The sequence below is a fragment of the Antechinus flavipes genome, chromosome 2 (genome assembly GCF_016432865.1).
Source record: "Antechinus flavipes isolate AdamAnt ecotype Samford, QLD, Australia chromosome 2, AdamAnt_v2, whole genome shotgun sequence".
Classification (NCBI taxonomy): Eukaryota; Metazoa; Chordata; class Mammalia; order Dasyuromorphia; family Dasyuridae; genus Antechinus; species Antechinus flavipes.
The window spans coordinates 148,574,297-148,587,491 of NC_067399.1; the positions used below are offsets into that span (position 1 = coordinate 148,574,297).

Here is a 13,195-nt window from a genome sequence, read left to right on the forward strand (position 1 = left end):
AGTAGGCACTTTAAAATGTTTACTGACTGACCGAATAGATAGCCTCTGCAGATGTTGTATTTTTTCTTGGAACTCAAAAGCAGCACTTAGAAAACATCATCTGTCATTTTAAAAAAAAGTCCATCTATTCATTTTCTTCAGAAGACATTCTTTGTCATTGGAAGAAATGCTCATGACTTATGTTAAATAACTCAGTCCAGTTCTTTTACATCACAAAAAGAGTTGCTATAAATATTTTCATTCATCTAGGTCCTTTTTCCTTTTTTATGATTTCTTTAGGATATAGATCTAGTAGTGGTATTGCATAGTTCCAAATCACTCTCCAGAATGGAAAATAACTAGTTATAAGTAGTAGACCTGAATATGATAATTTGTTCATTCTTTGTATAAGTTTTAGTGTTTCTTGAAATCAGAAAATCAGATTGTATGGGACATTATTAAAGCTATTTAGAAATCTTTCTGGTTTGTTTTTAAGTGGATGCCTCAATGTAGAAGATGTACCTGGGAATTTTGTATTGAATATCCTTATATCCTAATGGAATAACATTCCATTAATTTCTTTTCCAATCCCTTAGGTTTGATACTTTAATCATCATTGCAGCCTTGATGGCCACAATAGCCAATACTGCAATTAAGTCAGGTAAGGATTATATCATTTCTGTTACTATTGCCTAACTCATGATGGTGAGAAAAAGTTATTAAGCAAATGATAGCCTTGGGTACTCAAAAGTAGTCTTAAATAAAGGCACAGCCTCTATTCTTCCAGCCTATGGCTGATTACAGTCTTCTGGGTTTACTGCTACTTAGTTTCCATGTTTAAGTTTCCTTTTCTGATAAAAAAAAACCCCCAAAACCTGGTCATTAGATTATATATTTAAGCTTTCTCAACTTAGTATTAAGTAGTTCAGCATTATAAAAAGGTAGTTATTAAGACATGGGAATCGCAACCACACCCTTAGAGATTTTGGGCAAAAATTCAACATATTTGCTTTAATAAAACACAGCCTGGATTATACTAAATGGCCAGTTCCTCACAGATGTGTCCCACTGATAAATAGATCATCACACCAAGGAGAGTGCCAGGCCCAGCCATAGAATATGGAATGCTTGAGGGAGGCAGTTGAGGGTCCCTCTATCTTCTACATAAGTTAGGGAAGAGCCTAGACATGCCTTTAGATTCATAGGATCATAGAAATAGAGCTGTAAGGCTCTCAGAAATTAGAACTGAGCTAAACTAGGTCTCAAATGAAGTATCACAGTCTCCCTGGGCTCATACTTGAAGCCCTTCCATTGCACTTGCCAAAACTTATACTTCATTGATAGTCTTTGAGAACCTTGAGTTGCCTCCATATTCTAAAACATGGGTCACTTATGTGACACAGTGCATTGAGTGTTGGAGTTGATGTACGAAGACCTGAGTTTTAATCCTGCCTCATGTACTTGTTATGGCTCATGGTAAATCATATAACCTCAGTTTCCTTATCTGAAAATGAGGAGATTGGATTCCAGCCCTAAATCTGTGATCCTTTGAATTATCCTCTAAACCAATAAAAGTTCAGATTTTGTTAATAAAAGGAATGGACAGAACAATGGCAAATCAGCAGATGTGTATTATTTTCTAGCCATTGAATACAATAGTCAACAGATCCTGGATATTATCTTCATATTGAGACTCCTCCGGCTCATAAGGATTGTTGACAGCATTCAGAGGTAAAAACTAAAATTATACAAATAAGTAAAAAACCTCAAAGAGTAAATATGGCACAAGTATATCATAGAATGTTGGAACTGGAGAGAATCTAGAAATCATCTAGTTTAACCCCTAATTTTATAGATCAGGGAACTCGGGATTGGAAATGGGAATTGGTTTATCCAAAACAAGTTAGTGCTTGATTATTGGTCTTTTAGAAAACTGTTCATGCTAAGCTTGATACATAATAACTACTCTCAGCGATAAGAAATAGAATACCCTGGGCTGAAACTATTCTTGCATTAGAGATGAAAATACAGTTAACTAGGTGAATCAGAATGGTAAATGGGAGTGGGGGTGTATATGTAGAGAGAATAAAACAGGGGATACATGAAGATGAGTTTGTTTTGGGAACAAGCTAATGAGGCATTTTGGAAAAAGAGAGAGAGAGGTTTATGCTTCCAGTCTGGTTTTGTGATGTAGAAAAATAAAATCAACTGCTTACTACCTTTTGAGGAAGGAATGAAGAAGTTGGGCTCTCTCTAAACACAAACGCCCAGGGAGCTTGGGCAAATCTGTGTCAATGAGATGCTTTTGCCAGAGAACTGTGGCCATTCTCTGACTCGGCACTAGACAAAAGTTTTCAGTCATCTCCAGGACTCCTCGGGATTGTTCTTCCCCAAAATAAGAGGGGAACAAAGTCAGCTGAGGCTGGAAAGCAAGGTATTCCAAACTTTAGGTATTTTCCTGACTGTAGATGCCTTGAATTTACGCTCCAATCTACCTTAATCTTAACTGCCTACCCTTTTGATAACTGACACTTTGACAATCCATGCTGACTTCAAATTCTGCATGTTTCTGAGCTCCTTCTTGCATTTATTTTTGACTCCATGTTTTTATCTGCTCCCTCCAGCAATTGTATCTTCTTGTTATCTTTTTATACTTGATACCTATTGTTACCCTGAGCTCCTTTTGTACTACATCCTCCCCCCCTTCACCCCCCCCCCCCAATATCAAAGCTTTCTAATCTAGCACTATAAACCATTAGGTCCCATCCTTAGGGCTCTTGTAAAATATTTTTCTTGAATGCTGTTAACCATAGCCTAGATATTCACACACTTCCAGTTATCTGTTGCCATTACCTCCTTTTATAAAATAAGAGACTTTAAGGGAGACTATGAGATTGAGGAAAAAACTATTGCTGATACATCTGTTTCTACTCCCAACGATTCTGATGAGATTTACAAAAGCAAATCTTGTTAAAGAGTGAACTTTTTTGACATTAAAAAAAGAAGAGTCATAGGACAGTTTTTTAACATTTGAAAAGCCAGGGTAAGATCTGTGTGCTATATTGTTGTGCCTTATTTCCTCTACATTTGCACTTTGTTGTAGCATTGAAATTTTTATTTGACCTTAGATTCCGGGTCATATTGACAACCTTAATTAATATTATCCCCACGATGCTGACATTTGGAGGACTTGTTTTGGTAAGTGTGCTTGGTAATATTTATTCTGAAAATAAGAGTCATATACATTCTTGTTCCTGAAAACTATTCTTCTGAGAGACTTTTAAATAAAGAAAACAAAGGTAATGAAACTTAAAGTGATTATAATTGAATAGTTTATAGAATCTGTTTTTATAGAAGATTAAATCTTGGCCTGGATTTCAGTATCAATTGGTTACTTAGCAGTATCAAAATATAATGGATAGGTAGATTTGGAATCGGAGATACTTGGGTCGAGTCCTGTCTCAGATACTTAACTAGCTAAGTGACCTTTAGCAAGCCATTTAGTCTCAATTTCCTCATCTGTAACATGGGTATACTAATAACCATATTATCTCAAAGAATGATTAAAAGAATAAACAGGAAATAATTAGCAGAGGGAAGACACTAAAATTAAGAGGGTTTGGAGAAGGCTTCCAGTTAGGAAGACAGGATTTTAGTTGGATCTTAAGGAAATTATGGAGATCAATAGGTAGAGTGGAAGAAGGAGATCAGTCCAGGGATGAGAAACAGCCAGAGAAAATGTCCCGAGTTGAAAGAGTGTCTCATTCGTGGAATGATCAGGAGACTGTGACATTGGATTGAAGAGTATGTATTGAGGAGTAAGGTGTTAGAAGACTAAAAAGGCAAGAGAGTACAAATTGTTGTTATAGTTATTATTGCTGTTATTAGCATCATCATTATGATGTCATTATTAGCTACCAACTGGTTAAATAGTTATTGGGCTTTTCTTTTTAAAAATAAATTCAAAGAAGCAGCTACACCCAAAGAAAGAACACTGGGAAATGAATATAAATTGCTTGCATTTTTGTTTTTCTTCCTGGGTTATTTATACCTTCTGAATCCAATTCTCCCTGTGCAACAAGAGAACTGTTTGGTTCTGCACACATATATTGTATCTAGGATATACTGTAACCTATTTAACATGTATAGGACTGCTTGCCATCTGGGGGAGGGGGTGAAGGGAGGGAGGGGAAAAATCGGAACAGAAGAATGCAAGGGATAATGTTGTAAAAAGTTACCCTGATATGGGTTCTGTCAATAAAAAGTTATTAAAAAAATAAAAATAAGTTCAAGTTGAAGCCACTATCACCAATTTCCCATGTATTCTCTTTAGTTTACTATAAAATATAGCACCTGGTTACCTAGCTGCGTTTTCTTGCAACATAATTCTTCCAACGCCTACTATCCTCTTGAATATGAATGGCTCAATAGACTCACTTTCCAGGTGGTGTACTACATGTTTGCTATCATTGGGATGGAATTATTCAAAGACAAAGTCCAGTTCTTCTCTGAGAGTTCTACAGATTCTCATGCTCTTGACTGTGGGAACCCAGCCTTGAAAGATTCAACATTTGCCCGGAGCAGATACTGTAAGAATAATTTCAATGACCTCGCCTCTTCATTCATCGTACTGATGGAACTCACCGTGGTAAATCAGTGGCATGATATCCTTTCTATGAAATTAGGGGAGGGTGCCATCAGAAGGCATAAACTTGAGAAGGTTAGACCAAGAGACTGCTAGTATGTCCATTGGCAAAATTATTTTCTAAATTTTTACTTAGATTTATACCTGAAGCTAATAGGAAGACCAAGTATTTGATTTACCATGTCATATAGAAAGGTCCTATATTGAATTGTCATTGTAGTCTGAGAAGTATATAAGATCATAGAATTACAAACTTAGCCTGGAAGGGATCTTAGAGATAAACAACTCCACTTCTCTTCATTTTTATAAAAATGCTGAGACCCATAAGAAGTTAAATGTCTTGCCTAAGGTTAATCGTCCAACAAGCACTTGTTATACCTACTATGTGACAGACACTGTGCTTAAAGTTAGGGGTACAAAGAAAGGCCAAAAAAAACTGCTTTCTGCTTTCGAGGAGCTTACAATCTGATGGGGAGAAGACAACTTGTAACCACATACAAGTAAAATAAGTATATAGTAAATTGGAGATAAGGGGAAAAGCACTAGAAGGGATTGGGAAAGGCTTCCTGTGGAAGTGGGGATTGTGGGGATTTTAGCTGAAGGAGCTAAGAGGTGAAGATGAGGAGAGAAAGAATTCCAGACATGAGGAACAGTCATTGAAAATGATTCAAAGCCAGAGACAGAATATTTTATATGAAAAACAAGAAGAAAGCCAGTGGCACAGTAACATAGTATATGTGGAGGGGGGAGCAAGGAGTAAAAAGACTGGAAAGGTGGTGGGAAATAGATTGTGGAGAGCTTTCATAACCAAGTAGAAAAATTTATATTTTTTTCTGGAAGCAACAGGGAGTTATTGAATTGGAGAGTGATGGGGTCAGATCTGTCCTTTAGCAAAAACAATTTGACAATTGAGTGGAAGATGGAGTGCAATGGGAACTGAGGAGGCAAGCAGACTAATTAGCAGATCATTGCTTAAGTTTAGTAGTGAGATGACATGGCAGTGTCAGTAGTAGTAGTGTCAGAGAGAGAAAGGGACATATTAAGACAGTTGTTACAAAGATAGAAATGACAGAACTTGTAAACTGTTTGAATATGGGAATGGTGGTAAGAGAGTGAGAAGTCAAGAACGATACTAAGATCTTGAGCTCAATGACTAGAAAGATGGTGGTATCCTTGACAGTAATAAGGAAGTTAGAAAGATTTGGATGCAGGAGTGTGTGTGTGTGTGTGTGTGTGTGTGTGTGTGTGTGTGTAGTTAATAAGTTCATTTTTGGTCTTGTGAAGTTTAAGATCTCTACAAGGCATCTAATTCAAGATGTCAGTGGGCAGTTGCAGATATGAGACTGGAATTCAGGAAAAAAAAATAGGGCTGGAAAAACAGATCTGAGACTCATTTGCATAGAAAATGCAATTGAATCCATGGGAAGTGATGGGATCACAAGTGAAATAGTATAGAGGAAGAACAGAGAAGGACCCTAATCAGAGCTCCAGGAGAAATCCACAAGTAGTAGGAACAATCTAAGGAAGATTCAGCAAAAGACTGTTTAGATATATAGGAGAACCCACAGTGACTAGTGTCATAAAAATCTAGAGAGAAAAGACTATCAAGAAGAGAGTGATCAACAGTTGTCAAAAGCGGTTAAAAGCAAAACAGCTGTCAAGAAGGATGAGGACCTAGAAAAGTCCATTAGATTTGGCAACTACCAGATTATTGGTATCTTTGGAGAAAATCATTTAGATTGAATTAAGTGAAGGTTTTGTAAAGTCTGGGGAGACACGGATATATTTGTAGTTAATAGGGAAGCAGTCAGTAGACAGTGAGGGACTGAAGGATAATGAGAGAACAGAGGATAGAAGGGCAATCTGCTGGAGAATTTGGGATGGAATGCGCTATTCCTTGTGAATGAGAATTAGGTTTAATTTAGCAAGGGAACTCTTCACAGGAGACAAAAGGAGTAGATAGTGCTGGAAGGCATTTGAGGAAGATGAGATAAAGAAGATGAGAGAAGAGCAATGAAGAGGGAGCTCTCAATGAATGACCTCAATTTTTTTCAGTGAAATATTACTCAAGGTTCTTAGCTGAGAGAGTGAAGTGAGAGGGAACTGTGGAAAATTTTAGGAAAGATGAAAAAATTGGGAAAAGCCACTAGGGTGAATGGAATCAATCAGGGAGATATAAAGCATTTCCTTGTCAAATCAAGGATCTTGATTATATAGATGCTAATGGCAGGCATGGGCTGTAACACTGGTCTTCTGACTTTAAATCTCATGCTCTTTCTGATATGCCAATAAAATTTGGAAATGAAATTTAATTAAAACAGGGAGACTTCTAGTATCTCCACACAATGAAAGAGCTTTCTTGATTATAGATCCATAGGTTGATTCTTAGACCTTAGAGATCATCCAGCCCAACCATCTCACCTTTTTTTTTTTCCTAATAGATCAGAAAACTGATCTTTTCGGGTATCTCTTTTCTCTTTCTACCTTAACTTCATACTTATTGCTGGTGGTTTTGCCCTTGTAACTCATGAGGCTACAAAACTATTTTTCATTGCTTTTCACATTGTGGTCGTCATCCTCATTGTTAAGTAAGTTTGTGGGTTCTTTCTTACCTGTCCTTGGAAAAAGGGTTTGGATCTTTTCCTCTCTCTGAATCCCCTTGCATTTTGACTATATCTCTCTGATATCCTACCTTTGTATTATAATTCTTTCTGGATATGACTTATTCTTTCCTATTGGACTGGATGCTTCTTGGTGACCAAAAAAATGGCCTTATCCATCTTTATAATTATCTATGATGAACTGACACATGCCTTATGCATAGTAAGTGCTTAAGTGTTTGAATGAATAGAATAGAATATATTCCTAAAACTCTTTTGGCAAATTTGTCAATGAGAGGAAGACCTGGAAGTTAAAGTAGGGGAAACATTGAAGGTCACCCTAGTTTAGCCCTTTTGTGGTCTTCTACAGCTGAATGGAATGAAGATTAAGAAAAAGCCATAGATTTGATGATTTAAACATCATAAGCAACTTTAGAGGGAATCATTAGATTGAATGATGAGGTAAGAAGCAGGATTGCAGAGGTTTAAGAAGAGACTGCAAGGAAAGGAAGAAGTGCTTATTATAGACAATCTTCTTTAAAATCTTAATCACAAAAGGGAAAAAAGAGCACAATAGCCAATGAGAATGAAAGGATCAAGTAAAGGTTTTTGAAGTTGAGAGAGACATGAGTTTATTTGTGGAAGTCATGGATGAAGAAATGAATAATCCTATCAATATGTAGTTATTGAAGTGATAAGAGAGATGGAAGCAAGTCACTTATAATGTCTTGATCACTTGTAAACTCTACCCATTTCTTTAAAAGCTACAGCATTATTATTATTTTGCTAAAGACCTATTTATAAATAATTTCAAACTAGGACTAAGCTTCCAGGATCAAGAGTTGGAAAGAAGTTTAGAGATATTTAATTGAACCCATCCCTCTACAACATTTCCAGAGAATGGAAGTCTTACAACCTCTTCTTGGAACCTTTCATTAAACCAGATCCCATTTTCTTTGCGAATTAAATGTCACTCTGTGAAGTGGATGGAGAGGAGTAACTCATCTTAAAAAAACACCCAAACCCCACGAGAACATTTGTAACAGCCTGATTGACATAGGCTCCAATGCATTCTTATGTCTTGTATCTTTTTGCAAAACCACAACTGATAGTAGTTTATATATTATCTTTTTTTTTTCTCTCCATCATAGTATTTTTGTAGCATTCATTTTGGAGGCCTTCTTTGTGGAATATTCACTAGAAAAAAGTGAAATAGAAACTACTATTGAGAAGAAAATTCAAGAGCTGGGTATGGGAATTCAAGAGTAAGTAATGTGTTTAGTTAAGTTTCTCTGAATTCTGAAAGTAAAAGATACTTCTCTAATATATTAAATTGCGTATGTCTAAGATTTGTATTTCCCCTAGGGTACTATCTCTTATAGTACTATGCACTTAGGAAGTACTTAATAAAGACTTGGATAGATGCATATAAATAATTGAACTTTAATAAATGATATTATGAATTGGACTTTAATGAAATGTGCTTGTACTTGGTCAAATATGCTGTTGATATAAATGTCTGACATTTCACATTGTTTCTGTTTCTATTAATAGGGAAGATGTCCCTGATGGACAACTAATAAATAACATGGAAACAAATGAAAATGATCTTAGTGGTGGAGAAGAAATGCAAAAGCAAAGCTCAAAAGGATTGTTCTTCCGAATTGCTTCAAAAAGTGAGTATTAACTCACTGAGAACTAGGAGGCTTGGTCAGGTTACATTCCTCATATGTAAAATGAAGGGATTGCATTAGGAGCTCTCTAAGGCTTCTTCAATTCATATTCTCTGATTCTATATGATTCTTGTTCATGTTTTCCCATAAATCATCCCTTGAGGGGGCTCTATTCAGTTTGATAGAGTTCTTCCATTGGCCTTCTTAACAGCTTTAAATTATTGAATGAACCATTTGTATTATCTTTTCTTTCTCATTCTATTATAAAGTAGCAAATTAGGAGAGCCTTATGTCACATTAATCAAAATTATCTATTTTGCATTTAATATTGTTCTCTGTATCTTGTTTGGTCATAAATTCTTCCTTCTCCATAGGTCTGATAGGTGAACTATTCCTTGCTCTTCTGATTTTCTTATGTTATCATCCTTTATCTCTAAATGATGTATCCATTTTGACTTTATCTTGTGATAATGATGGGAGATGATGGTTTATGCCTAGTTTCTGCCATACTCGTTTCCAGTTTTCTCAGCAGTTATTGTCAAATAGTGAATTCTTATCTCAAAAGCTGGAGTCTTTGAATTTATCAAACAGTAGATTCCTATAGTCATTGATGATTCTGCACCTAACCTATTCCACTGATCCACTATGCTATGTCTTAGCCAGTTTTGGTGATATAGTGATAAATAGTTTTGGTGAAATGGTTTTGGTGACTATCACTTTATAAAACAGTTTTAAATCTGAGCTAAGCTACCTTTGTATTTTTCATCAATTCCCTTGATATTCTTGACCTTTTGTTCTTTTATATAAATTTTATTATTCTTTTTTTTCTAGCTCTATAAAAGTTGCATTCTTTTATAAAACATCAGCTTAGGTAATCAACTTTTATTTATTTGAGCACCCTAGCTGGGATTTAGACTTGATCTTTGGCAGTCTTTGCTAAATTTATAGGTGGTGTCTGGTGACTTTTATCTCCCATTTTAGTATCCTTCTCATAATTTGTGACATCTCTCTATTTATTTCTCTTGTCCCCAGGGCTTTCATGGCTTCCCAGGACCTCTTTCTTCAGTGAGCTTTCCTTCTATTATACTTTGTAGACTATGTATGTTCCCTTTTCCTTACTCCATCAGAATTTGGTTTTAATTGTCTCCAGTAGGAAAGGATCTAATATATACATATTTTTTAAGGTATTAGTTTTTGGTAAAGTGTTTTTTCATGTTAACAGGGAATTCTTCCCTTAACTCAAAGGAATCAGTCTCTAATGGTAGGCTTTTTTTTTTTTTTTTTTTTTTGACAGAGGTCTTCTCTCACTGTTTCTAAGCTCATACTACAGAGATTGGTCTATTAATAGATTTCCATAAAACTTTACTCTTTAACTCCCCTAACATCCCCCAAAGTTTTTATTTTGTTTTGATTTTGATAGAAATTCTTGGTAAAAAGGAATACAGTGGGTCTTTGGTATAGTAAAAGGAACTATATAACATTAATTTTTCTGCTAATTTTTCATTTAAAAAAGACATTGGATTACCCCAGTGATCATGAATGAATTAGTGGCCAATAGATAACTTAGCAGATAACCCTATATCTGAAACATGAAGGTTTAATCAGAATTTAGATAGTTCCAAAGATCCATGGTCTATTAAGAATAGCTACAAAAAGTAATTTATTACTAGAGTAATTTCCTTAAGGGAAGAGAAACTTTTTCTATTTTGTCTTTGTAGCCCCAATCCCTTGCACAGGGTAAGATAGAAGGTACTTAAATGATTGTTGAATTGAGTTGTGAGAAGATAAACATTTATTGTGGTGACCAACATAGACAGTTGGTGGAAAAGAAGGTGCTATGTGATGGTGATGGTGATTAGTAAAGACGCTGATGATTCTTTCATTCTCAGGTCTTTTGTGTATATGATCTGCCCATACTTAAGTAAGAGTTCAATTAGGATTGGCAGATTTCATTACAAAAGCAAGATGCACTATGTGGGGAAAGTGACTTTTGAATCACTACTTGCTATTTATGTTAATTCTCTTGTTTTAGTTTTAATCAAGCAGATTCAGAGCATCTTACTGGTCTAGTTTAGCGAATGATATTTGATTAGAGGAGCCTCTGAATCATTTTAACCCTAGCAACTATAAAAATGAAAAATCTTTCTTTGTAAAGACTGATTTCAATACTTTATCTTCTCCTTCTCTCAGGGTACAGGACAGTAGATGCATTATTACAACGGATGTTTGAATCTGAAATCTCTCCAGAAGACGAAGGACCTTCTTTGGATGAAATATTGAACCTTTCACCCAGTGATATGTATCCAAAGAATCCAACCTTTGAAAATTCTGCATAATCCCAGCTTGCAAAGGGAACAGAACTGGAAATATGATGAGTGGTATCATTTTTTGGCACATCTTATCTGGGTGATATTTTTTGTCTTGGGATCAGAATAAATTTTTAGCTCAGAACTCACCAAAGATTCTTTTCTTTGTATTTTGCCTAAAATCGAAAGGAAATTTTGAAAACAAATAGGGAATATTTTATGCAGGGATTATTAATAGCACTTACTGTGCATGCGTGTGTACATATGGAATTTTATTTCAGTGCATATATAAAATCTTAGTCGTTTATTTTTACACAATATTTTGCTATCCTATTAAATAGATGTTGTCATGTTCCAAGAATTTAAAATAATTAAATAATTAATGGAATATTTTCTAGTACAGTAGCTTCTACAGAGAGTGTTGCTTTTTACTTGATGGGAAATATGAATGTGGGAATAAAATTAAGTAGAGATTACATTGTTATGGCTTGAGTTTTGAAATACCTTTTTCCTTTTTGACTTCTTAAAATCTGATCCATTCTTAGTCTTCGGTGATTCTTATATAAGTATTAGTACCTATGAACTGGGAGTTTTTCCCCCTAATAATTTCATAATAGCAAATATTTGTATATTTGTTTAAGGCTTATAAAATACTTTAAAATATTATCTCATTTTGTCCTCACAAACAGTTCTAGGAGGTGAGTGCTATTATTGTTCTCATTTTACAAATGAGAAAACTGAGGCTGATAGATTAAATGACTTGCCCAAGATCGCAGAACTAGTAATTGTCAGGGAAATGGATTTGAAATCAAGTTTTCAGCGAAATGTTTTATGAAAACCATTTCTGTTTGATTCCTTTAAAAGAGTCAATTTTTTCCCCAATGAGGACAATAGCCAGGAATAATAATTTGGACCCTTAAGAATATTGTGCAAGGGACTAGAGTTAAATGTGACTTGCCCATGGCATGTTGATAAACATTGGTAAAGTTTATTCTCTTCTCATTTCTACTGTGTGAGAGTGACCTCAGGGGATCCTGTTAATCCCCGCTGTGAGCAGATGCACTCATTCTAGGGAAGGGTTTTAGAGGAACACACACAAGTGTGTATGGGGTGTGTGTGTGTGTGTGTGTGTGTGTGTGTGTGTGTGTGACAGACTTATTCTCTCTCCATCCCCCTCCTCCACCTAGTTCCTACTCCCATTAGACTGTGATGTCCTTGAAGGCAATGACCTTGTTTTCCATCCCCACAACGCTGCACAGTGCCTTGCACATGGTAGGTACTTGATAAATGTTTATTGAATGACACAACAATAGTAACTTCCAACTCTGGCACAGCCATGTAGGATTCCATTTCATTCCTTAAACACTTAGTAAGTACTAAATTTGCATAAGACATTGTGCTAGGCCCCAGGAATACAAATAAAAACCAAATAATGGCTAATATTTTTACAGTCATCGATAAGCCTTTAGGACAAAGTACTTTGTCATATCATTTGGCTATTATAACAAGCCTGAGAGGTAGGGAAAATTATTATTCCTTTTTTAAAAAATAAGAAAACTGGAGCCCAGAGAAGTTAATGACTTGACCAGGAGAACAGAGCTCTGAGTATCTGAGACAGGATTTGAACTCAGATCTTCAGACCCCAAGCCCACCACATGCTTGCCTCAGAAAAGATACAGTGCCCCAATTCAAGGAACTTACATTCTGCTGGGGGGAGGCAGCGATATGATATATACAAATAGGCAAGGAATACAAAAATGCATCAAGTATAAAGGGGGATCTTCATAGGACAGGTACAAAGGAGTCAGGATGAAGACTGACCTCAAAGTGGAAGAGCTTCAGTTTCAGGCCCTTGTGACCCCGGGCAAGTCATGGGCATCTTCTGGCAACTGCCTAAGACCACATATTGCCAAGAAAGAACGATCTGCATCGATAGCACAAATTCCTTATGGCCTTTCCATGAGGTGAAGTCATGGAGGTTTTTTTGGTAAT

At 35.8% G+C, this 13,195-nt stretch overlaps 1 protein-coding gene across 1 annotated transcript in view; it reads left to right on the top strand.

The window, feature by feature from the left end:
* Positions 1–11,679, top strand: part of LOC127548396 (two pore channel protein 2-like) — a 50,007-nt gene extending 38,328 nt beyond the window's left edge. The window contains exons 12-19 of the mRNA XM_051975796.1: positions 576–640; positions 1,623–1,710; positions 3,108–3,177; positions 4,424–4,643; positions 7,122–7,212; positions 8,376–8,489; positions 8,779–8,900; positions 11,088–11,679. Coding sequence (XP_051831756.1) covers positions 576–640; positions 1,623–1,710; positions 3,108–3,177; positions 4,424–4,643; positions 7,122–7,212; positions 8,376–8,489; positions 8,779–8,900; positions 11,088–11,233 — 916 coding nt within the window. The 3' untranslated portion in view covers positions 11,234–11,679. The remainder of the gene's footprint in view (positions 1–575; positions 641–1,622; positions 1,711–3,107; positions 3,178–4,423; positions 4,644–7,121; positions 7,213–8,375; positions 8,490–8,778; positions 8,901–11,087) is intronic.
* Positions 11,680–13,195: the final 1,516 nt, after the last annotated feature.